The sequence below is a fragment of the Mytilus galloprovincialis genome, chromosome 8 (assembly GCF_965363235.1).
Source record: "Mytilus galloprovincialis chromosome 8, xbMytGall1.hap1.1, whole genome shotgun sequence".
NCBI lineage: Eukaryota > Metazoa > Mollusca > Bivalvia > Mytilida > Mytilidae > Mytilus > Mytilus galloprovincialis.
In genome coordinates, this window is record NC_134845.1 from 75352223 (window position 1) to 75369411 (window position 17189).

Here is a 17189-nt window from a genome sequence, read left to right on the forward strand (position 1 = left end):
TTCCGTGAAGTGTTCACAATTATTTGTCTTTTTAAAATTAAAAGGATGAAAAATTCACAAACTGAAGAGAGTTGAAAATACGCTATTACTTTAAAAGTAAAAAATATAGCAGACAGAATAAATACGACAGAAACAAACAAATGAAAAAAATAGAGAACAATTTGAAATACCATGGCCATATACTAGTACATGTTTAATCAGTATACTAGCAGATTATTCACGGTTCAAGGTTGAGCGAACATGAATTTCTACCGATTATACAAAAGGTGACAATCAACTTTTTGAGGCACGTGTCGAGAAAACATTATAGAAAAGATATAATTTAAAAATTATGAAAGGAGTAGGTCCGGTAAGGACCGATTTTGGCCTTAAATTTCAGGTTCATCTGACGAAAGATTTTGACCACTTTTGAAACACTTAAGTGTCTATTTTATTTGATTCTATTAGTGTATGTGGAAGATTTTCTCTGATTTTGTCATTAAAAACGATCCGATTCAAGCTCAAATATGAAAAATCCACCAAATATGCCGGAAAATGTCACTTTTCAGATGGTTTTTGCCATTTAGCATGACTTTATGGTGCTAGTACCCGATATATGTGCCATGTATTGTCAAAAACAGCCCATATTTATGTAGCAGAAGCATTCTACTGTCCAAAAAATAACTAAAAATTTTGTAAAACTGCTATATTTTGGGGCCAAAAAGGTGTCTTACCGGACCTTCTCCTTTTACAAAGTCTATTTCTATATGCCATATCCTTTGTGACAGTTGTATCATTCCATCAGGTCCTTAGTGCATATTTTTGTTCTTAGTGCACTAAGGAGGTCCTTTGCGGTGTTTCTACGGACCCCATATATTTGAAGCTGTTCAAAATTCTATACATTATAGGTACGTGTATCAGATCGGACAATTATTGTCATATATATAACCACTGGACCGACCGTGCACGTGCTATTTATATTATATCATGTATATAGCCAGTCAATATTAAAAAAAAGATGTGGTATGATTGCCAATGAGACAACTATCCACAAAAGACCAAAATGACACAAACATCAACAACTTTAGGTCACACAATTAAGGTCGTTAAAAACTTCCATTTGTTGTTGTCCACTGAAAATAAGCTCATAAAAACACGAATCCCCGTTTACTCAATTCCACCTTTATTTGTTAATATTTCTTTATCTTTTTCTTTTGATTTTATCATATCTTTTTTGTGAAATATTTTGTGTGGTCGAACATGAAATTGCCTCCGATGCTACAAAGAAAATTTGTTTAATGTCATCTGTTGCAATATATGCTAAGTACTACACGTGGACAGGATGTTCCCCAGAAAATAAGTTATACACACCCCGATATAACCCCAAGGGCACACGCTACTGTCATATGGAAAATTACTGGGTCACCTGTAAGATGGTAATCAGCCATGTAACTAATTAGGTTACTGACCATGTCACTTCAATTTAAAAAGTTTATCGTTAGATAACAAAATGATAAATTCATTTTAATTAAAAATTTAAGAACTAAAGGATTTATCATTATAATGAAGTGAAACAATTCAACCAAACTCGTATAAAGATTATTTTTTTAATCTATGCCGGAAAGAATTGAAAAACTGTATTTATAATTTTTTATTTGTTTTATAGAAATCTGTGTAGGTTTCATGAAATGGAACTCACGCATGCCTAATTAAGATTTTTAAATTTATTGAAAAATATAACAAAAATTTAGGTTTGATATTAAATTAAAGTTACCTTTCCGCGCTGTAATTTATTTGATATGACATGAATCAAGCAATTTTTTTGAGGGATTTATGGGTTTGTCCATACAACGTATAAAAAAAGAAGTGTATGTTATTAGTATTTCACATGCCTTGTTTTCAGCTTGAAGCTCATTATTCAGAGTGTTTTAGACAAGATGATGAAAATAACGTGCAAGATACTTTTTTCTATCATCGAGAAGAGACAATTTTAATTCCCATTCCTCCATGCACTCTACCCCTGTTGAATTGTATATTTATAATTCCTCGTGCTTTTATTGGTATACCCTTTTAAATAGCCCCCCCCCTTTCGTGGTTACCGTTATGCCAAAAAATACCCGGGGCTTGATTTACATGTAAAATCATGGGCGGATCTAGCCATGATAAAGGGGGTTCCAACTACATGTCTCCATTAAATAAGGGGTGTCATTGCCGCTGGGTTTATGTTACCCCACCCTTTTCATATAATTTAGATTTCAAAAGTGTATACCTTATTCATATATTGTGTAGGTTAAAATGTTATCTTTTCCCATATTGTTTGCGTTTTGGTTGGTGTGTAATGCAACAGTGCAATACCTAACATGCCTAAGTGTCAAAAGAGAGTTCCCCGACCTGTTCACATATTTTTAAGGTTCCTATATTAAAACTTTTCCTGATGCACAGGTAACCTATTCCAACGGAACGTCCTATCACCTTGTATATAGGAACTTGAGAGGATTCCCTAGATTATCATTTATGCAATGATTGCTCACAAAAAGCTAGGGGAGTCCAACCCCGGATTCCATCCCCTTCGACCCGCCACAAAATACAGATATAATTGATAATTGTTATTTAAAAGTCATATACTATAGCAGAGACATATATATAAATACATGTATATTATTAGTTTACATGTCTCTGACTATAGCCACTATATATATACTAGAACCGAACACCTGTTTTGGGTTATATATAGTCCAAATAATTATGACGTCTTGAAAGGCTATTATAATTTTTTTCTTTGACGCCTTAATACATCGACCGATGTAAGGCGTCAAAGAAAAAAATTATAATAGCCTTTCAAGACGTCATAGCGTCAAAGAAAAAATTATAATAGCCTTTCAAGACGTCATAATTATTTGGACTAGGTTATATATACATACACCACATCTTCCTATGTCTATATAGCTGATTTACGGTAAATAACTGCGAGAAAATGAATAAAACACAAGTTGATAGTTGTCTCTTCTCTGCTAATTTTAATGTGCATGCAATATTCACTCTGATTTGTGAGACCACCGACACTAATAATAATTACCTACAAAATAATCGGTGCTCCTTTAGCCTACTGGGAAGAACATTTCGGATCCGATCAATTTATTGGTTCCATTCCCCCATTCTACACTTCTCCTCAGAAAAAATGCCTTGCAATGCGTCATAATTATCTGGACTACTAACTTACTTCCATATAACTTCGAAAACAGACAATAATCTATTTACTGGATGAGATTGGGCTCACGGATTTTTTAATGGATTGGTAATTTTTATTTATAGCACAAGTTTACCAAGCAAGATTAATCACATTTTTCACCGTACAAATCAAATGGTTGCCTCCTGACAGACTTACACCTACACTGGCTAAAAACATATTCATATGAACATTTGGTATCATTTATTTTGTGTGACAACACTTCACCAATTACCTGAGTGAAAGGTTGACGGGCGGATCCAGAACTTTTCATTTGGGAGGGGGGGGGGGTCAGATGGGGGATGCTTGCCTCAGTCATGTTTCTGTGATTCCCTATATAATCAACAAAATTTTTCACACAAAAAGGGGGGCAGGGATTTCTCCTTAATAAGAAATCTCTATTTTCAGCATAAGCTCATATAAATTTGCCTTTTGAAGAACTGAAATTAATATGAGCATGATGAGACGGCTAATGATTTTTCAGATGCTTTACATTAAAATACATCCATGTGACATACACAATTATATATAGATCCAAATTTAAAAAGCTATTTTTTTCAATATTTAAATAATGTAGGATCAAATCTTGATACTTGTATGTAGTTGAAATTGTTAGCTTTAAACATTAAAAAATGAACACCCAAAATTTAAACATAAGAGTGACCATGTAGTCTTTATTAATGTATGCTATTGTTATGAAACTAGGTCATTGTAGGTAAACTGTCATCTATTCCCTTAAATCTTTGTTCCCAGTCACCTCAAGTTTGATTTAAATTAGTCAAGGATATCTACTCTATTAGCATGATTAGGTCTCTAGTTTGGATAGTTAATAACTTGCAAATTAAAATCATACTACTCCCAAATTTATATTTCTTTAAATATTATGGATGAAATAGCAAGTAAGGGATGAAATTAAATTGGATGAAATGTGGCATTTATTTTTGATAAAGTAGTATGTCTGATGTTGTCAAACTTAATTATAGACCCTTAAGGGGCAGATCCAGTCATTTTAAAAAGGGGTGGGGGTGGGATTCTAACCCAGGACAAAAGGGGAAGGGGGGGTCCAATTACATGTCCCCATTCAAATGCATTGATAATCCAAAAATAGGGGGGTTCCTATAATGCTTCTCAGGGGTGGATCCAGCCATTTTCAAAGGGGGGTCCCAACCATGAGTAAAGAGGGGTTCCAACTATATCTCCCATTCAAATGCATTGGTCGGTAAAAGAAAAGGATTCCAACCCTCGAAACTATGGTCAGGTTGTTGTCTCTTTGACACATTCCCTTTTTCCATTCTCAATTTTATCATGTAGTCGTCGTTGTCCCAGGACATTTAGTTTCCGCTTAATTACTTTAGTACAAGTTAATAGAAATCTGTGAAATTCAAACACAATGTTTGTGACCAGAGTTTTTGTTCAGAGTTTAGGAATTACATGAATTAGGGCCAAAAGGGGCCAATATTAAACTTTGTTTGATTTTATAGAAAATTGATTTATTGGAGTTCTTTGATATGCCAAATCTAACTGTGTATTTAGATTCCTAGTTTTTTGGTCCTGTTTAAATTGGTCTACCTTAAGGTCCAAAGGGTCCAAAATTAAACTTATTTTGATTTTAACAATATTTAAATTCTTGGTGTTCAGATTAATATGCTGAATCTGAATATTTACTTAGATTTTTCTATTATGGGCCCAAATTTCAAGTTGGTCCAAATCGGGGTCCAAAATTTTACTTTGTTTGATTTCAACAAAAATTGATTATATGGGGCTCTATGATATGCTGAATCTAACCATTCGTTAAGATTTTTTATATTTTGGCCGTTATCAAATTGGTCCACATTGAGTTCTAAAGGGTCCAAAATTTAACTTTGTTTGATTTCATCAAAAAATGAATTATTGGGGTTCTTTGATCATGTTGATATGCTGCATCTAACCATGTATTGAGATTTTGAATATTGGGCCATTTTAGAGGTTAATTGTCAATTTAAAATTTTTTAAGTACTTGGACCACATTCATTCTGTGTCAGAAACCTATGCTGCATCAACTATTGAATCACAATAAAAATTCAAAATTCAGAGTTGTATCGAGCTTGAATGTTGTGTCCATACTTGCCCCAACTGTTCTGGGTTCGACCTGTACGTTTGTATCAAGCTGAGCCATGCATAGCATTTTTATTGGTTATTTATATATTAATTTGAAATTTTGACGAGTGAGACACATACAGATTATACTGTTAATAATATTTCAGAGTTTAACGTAGTCAAGCAAAACAAATTATAGAAGAAAAGTTGAATCGATCACCATGTCTTTTTTGTCAAATTTATGAAAAATTAGTACGAACACAAAGAAAAAGTATGGGAATGTTTGTTTTTTAAACTATTGACCAGGGTGAAAGTCTTTGAAGGTCATGACTGGCAAAAAGTTTGTGAAATGAAATAGCACAAATATTCCATTCTTTTTAAATATAACTGCATATACAGAAAAACACAAACTGATGTTTGATAATAGTTTTTACCCTTTTTATGTTTTATAGGACAAGAAATATAGAAAAATAATGAAAAATATAAACAGTTACAATAGAACGAGCGCAAAACAAGATAAACAGAATACAACAAGGCCTAAATGGTAAGACCACTTCTATATACTGTAAATTCAGATTTTTCAGGGAATGGACAACTTATTGTGATTACAAAAAAAAATCTGCATAAAGATCTATATAGTTACATGATATATATATATATATATATATATATATATATATATATAACTCGTCTAAACATCAACCCAACAATGTTAGATCTGTAAATTTGCTTACGCAAATTTTTGGTTCTTCCCTCGACGGGATTCGAACCCATGCTACTGTGATATCGTGACACCAAATCGCCTGCACTGCAGCCGTCCCGCTAGACCACACGACCACCTGGGCTCTCAAATAAAAGAGCTTTCGGTGGGCATGTGTTACCTTTCCACGTCAGTTTTAATCTAGCGGCGTACTACAGTACATGATATATAAGGCATGCAGATGTTATTGTTACAGATCAGCTAAATTATCTATAGTAAAGGATCCTACAAACTAATGTAAGATACAGTCACAGAAAATAATTATATATGTTTCTGTTATCAAAATATGATTTCTTATTTTTGCGATACTCACCCAGTCACATTATTCACATTACTAAAAAGTTTGGATAATTTCTGAATTACAGTAATAAAAGAAATTGCCTTTGAATGATGACTCATATAAAAATAAGAAAATATGGTATGGTAAATGAGTGACTTATCCACCGGAGTTCAATGAAGTAGATGCAAGAAATTAAAGGCCAATCATGGGCCTGCCTTCAATAATGAGAAAACACTTCCTTTATAGGTCATTCATTAAAGATCTCAACATATAAAGATTTAAACAATCCAATTTTGTTCAACATGTTCAAAGGCAATAACAATAAAAAAAAATCAGGCCTAATATAAAATATTGTTTGTTTCTCCAATCCCGACCGACCCTGCAAAAATGGCCCTACTCATAAAATTTTATTGTCAAAACTAAGCCAAATATTATTTTATTCATTTCTGATTTTTCGGGCATGCCGGATCATCCAATAATATTCAGGCTTTTGGGAAAAATAAAATTATTTACCTACCTACCTACCCACACCTGGCTTGTCAGAATAGGGATTAGGGAAACAAACAATATATTAATTTAGGCCTCATGTCTGTAAGCACTCAACCTGACCATAATATAGGACAGTGGTTCAAATATTAACACAACATATGAACATTCTATTGCAACATGAACTATTGCAAGTGGCTCAACTTTAAATATCACTGCAAGGTACTAAACAAAGAATATTAAATCTTGGACACAAAGCACTGAAATAAGAGCACTCATAAGCATGACAAGTAAGAATATCAAATGAAAGTTTCTCAAAATGTTCATTAAAACATGATAAAATAAGCTTATTTATATTGCTGTTTTTTTCTCAATTTATAACATTTGTTTTTTTATTTTGAGTATTTATAGATATCTTGGTTTTTATGATCATCAACAGGTCCTGCAGGTCTATACTGAAGAGGAATTTTAATTGTTAATACTTTTCTACATAATGTGCTAATTGGATTACTAATGTGAAATGAACTCAACTGTGTGTTTTTCTGGAAAAAGAAATAGAAAAAAAATCCTACAAAATTGCTATAAACAAAATGGAGTACTATCAAAGAACACAATTGTGTAAAATGTAACAACCTACATTCATATTCACTGATGGATTATGGAGAAATTAAGAAAAATAATAGTATCTTTGTCATGTTTGTTGTCGAAATAAACACCTGCTTTATCCATTCATGTACATGGCTCCATCATATCAAATATACAAAGAAGATGTTTGAAGAACATGTTGCCAAAATTTATTCAACAAATTGAAGGAAGATGTCTTGTGGATTGAATTATTTATGCACTGAACTGTTATGTAGAGGGTCGAATACACAGCAGCTGAAACAGAAGACAAGTTAATTTGACATGAAAAGTGTTTATTTTATTTAATATTCAAATATGAGCACAATATTAATAACATCACAAATGGTATGATATTCATAGCGTTTTGCTTATTATTGTATTGTCTTAAACATGCTAAACAGTCAGCCTTTTGTTTTTGTATGTTAAATACTCACCATGAAAATTTGTATTACAGTAATAAAGTTTTAATTATCTTTTGTATCAATAATTCAGTCTAGGAGAAAATATATTAATACTGTTTGTACTGTTATGAGATTTCCATAGAGGAAAAACATTTCCTTAAGGGAAATTTGATGTTCAGAAATTTCCCTAGAGGAAATTTGAAGAACAATGATTTCCTCAGAGGAAATTTGTTGTCTTGAATTTTCCTCCAAGGAAAAATGTTTGTCAAAAATTTCCTCACAGGAAAAAGTATTTCCTCCAAGGAAAATTTGAAGCTACAAATTTCCTCACAGGAAAAAGTATTTCCTCAAAGGAAAATTTAAAGCTGCAAATTTCCTCGAAGGAAAATTTGAAGCTGCAAATTTCCTCAAAGGAAAAAGAATTTCCTCTAAGGAAAAAGAATTTCCTCTAAGGAAAAAGAATTTCCTCTAAGGAAATAGAATTTCCTCGAAGGAAATAATTATGCAGCAAATTCCCTAAGGGAAATCTTTTTCCCTTGAGGAAAAAACAATTTCCCTTAAGGAAAAATCTTTTTCCTTCAGGGAAATTTGATTTCCCTTGAGGAAAAGTACTTTTCCTCTGAGGAAATTGTTGAAAAAAGGGGCATAACTTTTTCAACAGTGGTGCTAGAGCCAAAATTTTTTAGGACAAATATCAGGGAACCAATACCAACCAAGTTATCAACTTTGTTTTGACTTAACTCCAAAAATTAAGGTGACAACTTTTGCACTCAGCGGAATTGCAAACTTGTCCCGGAGACTGTTTAGTCCTTAATATTATTATTTTCAAACGTACAACTTTGTGTTTACTTTACGTAATGTGGACAATATATAATGCATGGTGTGGACAAATACGAAAGAATAAACATTATCTGGTGTATAAGGGAATAACAAGCTACAACTTACTCAAAACGGTTTGAAAATAACCATGTGAACGAATGTATAAAAACAGCAAATAATACCATAAAAGTCAATCAAACGATTCAAAGCCAAACAATTGTCAAAGGTTCTTAAAAAAAGACGAATTACTCACATAATGGAGACAACTTGATTGTGCCTGTTCGAGCTGTATCCTTTCCATTTGTTATTTCACACACATATGCACCACCATCACTAAGTTTGACGTTTGTTATAGTCAGTGCAGGGGAAGACACAGTTCCATCAGAATATCTATTCGATAATGTTATAAGTTGATTGTCTTTATACCAGTTGATCTTAGAAGGTGTGCCTACGACAGTAACTTGTAATGTGACAGATTCGTTCTCTTTTGGGCTATAACGTGTCTTTCCAGCTATTACTGACAGCATTGCTACAAAATGTTCAAAGACAACATAAAAAACGATTTGTTTTATTAATGCTTATCAGAATTAAGGATTTACTATTTTATTTTATTTTAATTTTATTTTGATTTAATAGGTGAAGCTGTCACAGAAACGATTGCATGTTCTGTTTACACTATTTTCGTTTTTTTAAATACGGGCTCCAAGTACATGTAAACTGTATCGCTGATAAAGCAAACAAAAATATATTCCAAGTTTGTTTTTATCAATCCACATTCACTCGAAGGATGTTTAAAAAGATCAATAAGATATTGTAAAATTTAGTATTATTGGCAATAAGACAATATCAATTAGGATAAAAAAAATATATTTTAACAACTGTTAGTCATTGTTCCATCTTCAATGAATAAAAAAACTATTTCAAATTAAAAAGTCACACAAGGATAATATGAAGACAAATAAAAGACAATTCTAATATCAAAAACCCAAAGCTATGTTTCTAATACATCTTTTTTGTAGAAAAAAATAATACGCGAATAGGTGTCTTACATCTTAAAACTTAACCTTCTTCCCTAAAGACCAGTGACCTAGCTACAAAATAATGTAGGAAACTGTAGTTGACTACATCTATTATTTACAAGACGTTGTCTTGTTCAAACTTTTTGCTGTGTCGTTATTCTCATCTTATATTTAATGCGTATCCCTAAGTTGAAGTTTGCAACCCGGATTTATCATTTTTCTATCGATTTCGGAGTTTCAAACAGCGTTATACTACTGTTGACTTTATATTGCAATGACAATTTCTCACAATTTATATAACTGTCTTGATCACTGCAAAAAAGAAAATTCGCTATGAAGAGGAAAGACCCCCTATCAGAATTTGCTTCAAATAACATCTATCTGTAAATATAAATTGGTGATTACGTGTTTACTGATTGCAAATTTATAAATAAACCCAAACAATTTCACATAAACAATAACAAGTTCAAAACAATAACAACAAAAAAAACATCGAATGAAAAGTGTCACTTTAGGGACATAAGCTGTCAAATTCCTGCTCACCTATTTGACTCAAATTTTCATATTTGATTTATAACATTTAACAACGTAAATCTAAAGTATAAATTTCTGAAACAAACAACTAACCATTCACTAGCTCGATGATATGACTCAGCAATTCGTGCGTATAAAAGTCTAGACGCTGTCTAATTCATTATTGATGTGACTACTGAAGACTGTCGATAGTCATTTAACCCGATATAAACATAAACAAATATATAAATAGACAGGGCACTCGTTGAAATTTTTTTTTTAAGGTCGGTTTGATTTCATATATTAATAGGTGAAAAATTAGTTGTAATTATCGGTTTACATGTATACAAAGGATTTTTTATGTATTAAATCGGTCAACTAAATCAATGTTTAACCCGTGTTCTATTTCGAACATTTAATTATTTCCATTTGATAACTGAAAACGCCTAATTCATGCAAAACCCATCCCTAGATTAGTGGTTTAATTGAAGATCACATGCATACTGATTCAATCTGGTCGAATTATTTACCTATATGTTAATAATTCATCAGTGATGTAGGGGCCTCGGTGGCCGAGTGGTTTAAGTTTTTACTACTGTTATCATTAGCCAGTCAACTCTGAGGTTGTGAAATGGAACTACGCTCGTGCAGGTGCACTCCAATTCAATCTTAATTGACTAGGATTGTGAATTTTTCTATTGAAGGTTTGTTTCCTCCATCAAAACTGTCTGCCACGAAATAGCCCGAAAGCAGGGCATACAAGTGGCGTTAAATACAAAAATCAAATCATCAGCGATGTTTGTTTACTTTTTCCCCGCTGCATTGAAGACCCACTGATTAACTGTTTTCTGCTCTTTGGTTAGGATTTTGTGTCTATTACACTTTCCCAGTTTTCATTCACAGTTTTATCCCATGGTCACATTGAATAAGGAAAATAATATGTATGTCTTCTTAAGGAGGCACTAGCTACGAGATAAACAAAAAATCCAAAGTAAGATTTTTTTTGATCAATCAATACTGAAAGTGAAAAAGTGAAATAATAATTCGCTTTTAGCAGCCAAACTGGTTCAATCTTGTCAAATTAAGCGAAGAAACATTGATAATTACCGACCTCATTAAATCCGTATTCATGTGAAATTTAATTTAACCCATAGATAGAGATTACCAACGCATGCATTGTACGTGTACTGGTTATTTAAAGAAAAAGAAAGGCAACAATGAAAGTTAAACTACGATAAATCATTTGATTACCGATTCGATCCATATAAAATCATTCTTATACGGTTTAAAACAATGAGTAGCATATATTTTTAATCTATAAAATAAAATCAAACAGACCTATAAAAATCCAATTGCACGTGTCGTCTGGACTCGAAACGAACCTACATATTATCTACCCCATGCTCTGTAAACTGTTTATTTTAAATTTTTTGTATTTTGGATAAATGTTTTACATTGTTATCAATCAAATATGAGAATTTGAGTCAAATAGGTGCTTTAAATACCTACATTGTTTGAGGTTTTTCCTTAAAATTCTAAAAATTGAAAAAATATATGGGTTACTCACATGCTGGAGACAACTGTATTGTACCGCTTCGAGCTGTATCCTTTCCATTTGTTACTTCGCACACATACTCGCCACCATCACTCAGATGAATATTAGTTATAGTCAAAGCAGGAGCTGACACTTTGCCACCGGCATATCTGTTCATTATTGTAATAGGCTGATTGTTTTTATACCACGTGACCTTTGAAGGTTTGCCCTCCACATTTACTTTCAAGGTTATTGATTCCGTCTCCCTTGGATTATAATATATCTTTTCGGCTATAACTGAAAGCATGGCTACAAAAATATACAAATACAGTTTAATATTTATTATTTGTCCATCTTTTGTGTATAAACATTGTAATAATATAATAAGGAATCCAATGTTTAAATGGATAAAGATCAACCATCTAGAAACAGTCTTGTGAAACTTAACTTATTTTTTTTTAATGGCATTTGCATGGCGGGTGCGTGCATAGCATTTGCTAGATTTGAACATCGAAAAATCCCTGTAGCCTTTATCCATTAGGATTTGCTAGATTTGAACATCGAAAAACCACTGTAGCCTTTATCCATTAGAAAAAGTTTTCGAAACATGTCTTTATCAATGTCACTAAATAAATTAACTGTTCGGAATACAAGATTTAAAGCCAATATTTAGTTAAGTTCGTCGTAGGCTGATACATATATTGCATCCACTTTCATTCATTAAAAAAAATTTTAATCAAAGAAGTACCAGAGTACTTTATGACAAGGGAAAGAACTTACATATTTGCCACTGAAATGTTAATAAAATCGTATGTGAGTATATTATCATGATGTGATGTAGTAACGACATGCCGATGTCTTAATCAGGTTTTTTACAGGTAACAACAGCCAATTATATGATGTAATGCGACTTTCTCCTGGATAATGCCAGAATATGGGATAATAAATGAAACTAAGATGGAATAACTCACATATTGGAGACAATTGTATGATACTGCTTTGAATTGTATCCTTTCCTTTTGTTACTTCGCACACATATTCCCCACCATCACTTAGTCTGACGTCTGTTATAGTCAAAGCAGGAGCTGACACACTGCCACCAGAATATCTGTTCAATATGGTTATCAGTTGATTGTTTTTATACCATCTGATCTTCGATGGTATTCCTACAACTTTCACGTTCAACGTAACTGTGTCGGTCTCCTTTGGGTTATAAAATATCTTACCAACTACAATTGAAAGGTTGGCTGAAAAAAGAACCACACTTTTATTTGTATTTGTTTCTAACACAAATGCTAAAACGATTCTTAAAAGGAGGCTTGTCAATTAACATTTCTTAATTGGGTTTTATTTAATTCTGCATTTAATCATCACAATGATACATTGTATGTGTTTTTTAAGATGTTTGGTTTGAAACGAGCATGCAGATTCATACATATTTTACATCTCGATTGATACATTTGTGTTTAAAGTTATGCAAAACGAATGTGTAAATTAAGTACCCGGATGCCCTTCTTGCACTATCACTGTATATATCCAGTAAAACTTTAAAATGGCATACAATTAAGAAAGATCGTTACATAAGGAACCTGTGTAAACTATTTCAGCTTCATAAAGACACTACATTAATCGAAAGCTTTAACATGAAGCTGAACAGACAACCAATATCAGTTTGTAAATATTCATTTTATCAAAAGTGTTGCAAAACGTCTTTGGATATAATAATCGGATGCCTTTGTATAAATAATCAGGCTGGATACAGCAGGAATACGCTATTTGGTTATTCCATCTTGAACAGATTGTATATTCAAATACGAAAGAACGTCAAGAACACATTTTTTATTACTTTGGTTGTTGTCTCTTCGACACATTCCACATTTCCATTCCCAATTTTACAATATTGTATGTTGCTAAGACGTAATAGATTGATAGATTATTGGTTTTAACGGAAATTTTAAGCGCCATTCTTGCACTATTTTGTGGCGTTCAGGTTTAAATGTACTAGTGGAGAAAGCGGGAGAGCCCGGAGAAAGCACCGACGTTCGATAGGATAACTGACAATCCTGGACAATAAAGATTGATGTCGAGTGCACCCGCACGATCGGGGTTCTAACTAACAACCTCAAAGGGTGGACTAGATAGTGATAACAGTAGTAGAACTACTTAGACCACTTGGCAACCGAGCACATTCACACCCCTCGACGTTATATAGATAGTACTGCAAATATGCATGAATACTTATGAAATCGCTCCCTTAAGAATAAGTGATAAAAGATCTGTTATTATTAAGGGTATTGTTTGATATTAATAAAGTCTACTAACAGTGACGCAAAAGTACGTTAGTTGTGCCGTCAATCACTAAAAACAAGTTTGACACGAATATATATGAGGCTATATACACAAAATAAAAACAAAAACTGCAACAAATCAGAAGAATATATGATTGAGATAACAACCGACTAAAGAGCAGTTTTTCAAGTAGCATAATGTCTAGTTTATAGTATTTAAACAAATTATTCAACCTTTTTAAGTTAAAATTTAAATAGTAATGTAATTTGCCGTAACTACAATCCAGTTCCCTTTTCACAAATGTGACATACCAAATTAGACTATTTATCGGCTTTACAATGACATAAGCAACACGACGGGTGTCACGTGTGAGCAGGACCTGTTTACCCTTACAGAACACATGAAATAACCCCAGGTTTGTGATGGGGCTCGTGTTGTTGTTTCACCTATTTGTGAAGTTTTGTTAACGCATCGTTGTTAATATAATGCAATTTGATGCGACTGTAGTACAAGTGAAAAGAAGAAGTTTAGCGCTATGAAACCAGGTTCAATTCACCATTTTCTACAATTGAAAATGCCTGTACCAAGTCAGAAATATGACAGTTGTCCATTCGTTTGATGTGTTTTATCATTTGATTAGAACCTTTGCATTTTGAATTTTCCTCGGAGTTCAGTATTTTTGTGATCTTACTTTTTGCTTGTATTGTGAAAAATATGAAAGTCGAGTTGTTGCTTTGAATATATTTGAATTATAAAAGTTGAGAATGTCGACCATAATATGCATTATGCTTTATACACTAAAACTGTTTATTGGTTGTTTTAAACTCACATGATGGGAACAACCGGATTGTAGTTGTTTTTGCTGTATCCTCTCCATCTATAACTTCGCACACATATTCACCTCCATCACTATGTTTGACGTTAGTTATTGTCAAAGCAGCATCTGTCACATTGCCACCGGAATATCTACCCAATATTTTAACTAGTTGGTCATTTTTATACCATCTGATCTGTGAAGGTGTGCCGATGACTTTTACATTCAAAGTAACGGATTCTGTCTCTTTAGGGGTATATAAAGTATCTCCTGCCATAACTTTCAGCATCGCTACAAAGAATATATATGTATATACTATTTAAAACCCATAACCTGAGAATTATAAGATAAAAGATTGAATACTATTTGTACAAATGGATACTATGAAGAATAATTTAATAATTTAATGTACAATACAGAAATAAAGTTACAGAATTTATAAATGAAATTTAAAAAAAATGTTTTTTACGATAGCATTAATTTGTTAGAATGTTCAAATAAAACACCAAAGTAAGATCTCCCGTATATAGAAGTACAGCTTTTTCATCCAAATGTTATGTTCCTCAATACTTAAATGCAATAGAAGAATATACACATATCACAATAGTTATCAAAGGTACCAGGATTATAATTTAGTACGCCAGACGCGCGTTTCGTCTACACAAGACTCATCAGTGACGCACAAAATAGACATAGATATGTGTAGTTACACTGTATGAAACTAATATTAAGTAGCAGCTAAAATAGTTTTCATAATGCTTTATGATATATTTCCCGTTTAAAACTGAGAAAAATAGCAATCAATCATGTTTTGTAGTACATGCAGTTAAAGGAACGTCTAAAGATTGCCCTAAATAACCATTTCTGTAGCAGCAGTAACCAATGATTTTGTATAAAGAAGGTATGATTTTTTTTTACATATATTACTTAAGGCCAACGTTTTCTATGTATGTGACTAGCATAAGGATTTAGATATAAAAAAAAATACTGCTTGTGCAGAGTAAACGAGGGACAAAAGATACCAAAGAGACAGTCAAACTCATAAATCTAAAATAAACTGACAAAGCCATGACTAAAAATGAAAAAGACAAACAGACAAACAATAGACTAAGTACACATGCCACAACATAGAAAACTAAAGAATTAAAACACGAACCCCACTAAAAGCTAGGGGTGATCTCAGGTGCTCCATATCGTATCATCGTCATTTTTTTTCTCTTCGTCTGTTATGATGTGAATATATGGCCGCTCATTTATTTTCGTGTTTTGAAGCCGTAGTATACCGATAGTCACCTTATAGTATAGTAAACAATCAACAAAGAAGCATGGATAGTGAGCACGTGTATAAAATGTATAATCAGATAATAGTTTTTTTTAGTGACAGATCCATGCGTATTGCGATCAACGGATTTTCACGAGGAGGGTCACACTAAGGTCACTTTGAATACGAAAAATATGTCAGCGAATTGCTTTCTGGAAACAAGTAATTTAAAAAGGAAACTTCTTTTAAATGTGGACAAATTAAATAAAAATCTTCAGAAAAAAGTATATGTACATAAGTTTAATAATCTGATAATGCATAGGAAAACTATCCATTTTCTTATAAAAAAACATATGCATCATTTTTTTTAATTTGAGGTTTCATATGACTTAAACCGTGTATATGTTACAATGAATTTGTATAATGACGAATTGTGTAGGATCACCAATATATCTATACAATTGATTGGACTTTATCCCAATAACAATTGAACAATATACAAACAAACAAGCAAGTTAACCAATGTCTTGCTCTACATGCATTAAGGAATATTTCACATTACGGAATTTTGCAATTGTTACATCGGAAGATAAATCATAATTCAATTTATTGAAATATATCTATCTAGTTGTGTTTAAATTTTGATGATTATTAACCTTTCTAATGACAAACTCACATCTTGGAGACAATTGTATAATACTGGTTTGAGTTGTTTCTTTTCCATTTGTTATTTCGGACACGTATTCACCTCCATCGCTAAGCTCAACGTTTGTAATAGTTAAATCAGGAGCTGCCACATTGCCACCAGAATATCTGTTTGTTATTGTAATAGGTCGTTTGTTTTTATACCAGGTGACATGAGAAGGTGTTCCTACGACTGCCACTTTCAATTTGACGGTTTTGGTCTCTTTAGGTTTATACAACGTCTTTATAGCTGTAACTGACAGAACAGCTGCAAATATACATGCATTAATTAAAGGACGACTAATAAAAAACACCTTCAAGCTTGAAGAAGTATTTACATCTGAAATTGTCACATAAAAACGAAAATCCAATAAAGACATCGTCGTACAAATGAGACAATTTACGATGTACAGTAACAATAAAA

General features: G+C 32.5%; 1 protein-coding gene across 2 annotated transcripts in view; it reads right to left on the reverse strand.

Annotated features, from left to right (window-relative positions):
- LOC143042581 (uncharacterized) overlaps positions 1-17189 on the reverse strand; it is an 85684-nt gene that overhangs the window by 52210 nt on the left and 16285 nt on the right. For both annotated transcript variants that reach the window (XM_076214981.1, XM_076214980.1), the window contains exons 5-9: positions 16758-17033; positions 14836-15111; positions 12689-12964; positions 11751-12026; positions 8905-9180 (exon numbers count right to left, since the gene is read on the reverse strand). In XM_076214981.1, coding sequence (XP_076071096.1) covers positions 8905-9180; positions 11751-12026; positions 12689-12964; positions 14836-15111; positions 16758-17033 — 1380 coding nt within the window. The remainder of the gene's footprint in view (positions 1-8904; positions 9181-11750; positions 12027-12688; positions 12965-14835; positions 15112-16757; positions 17034-17189) is intronic.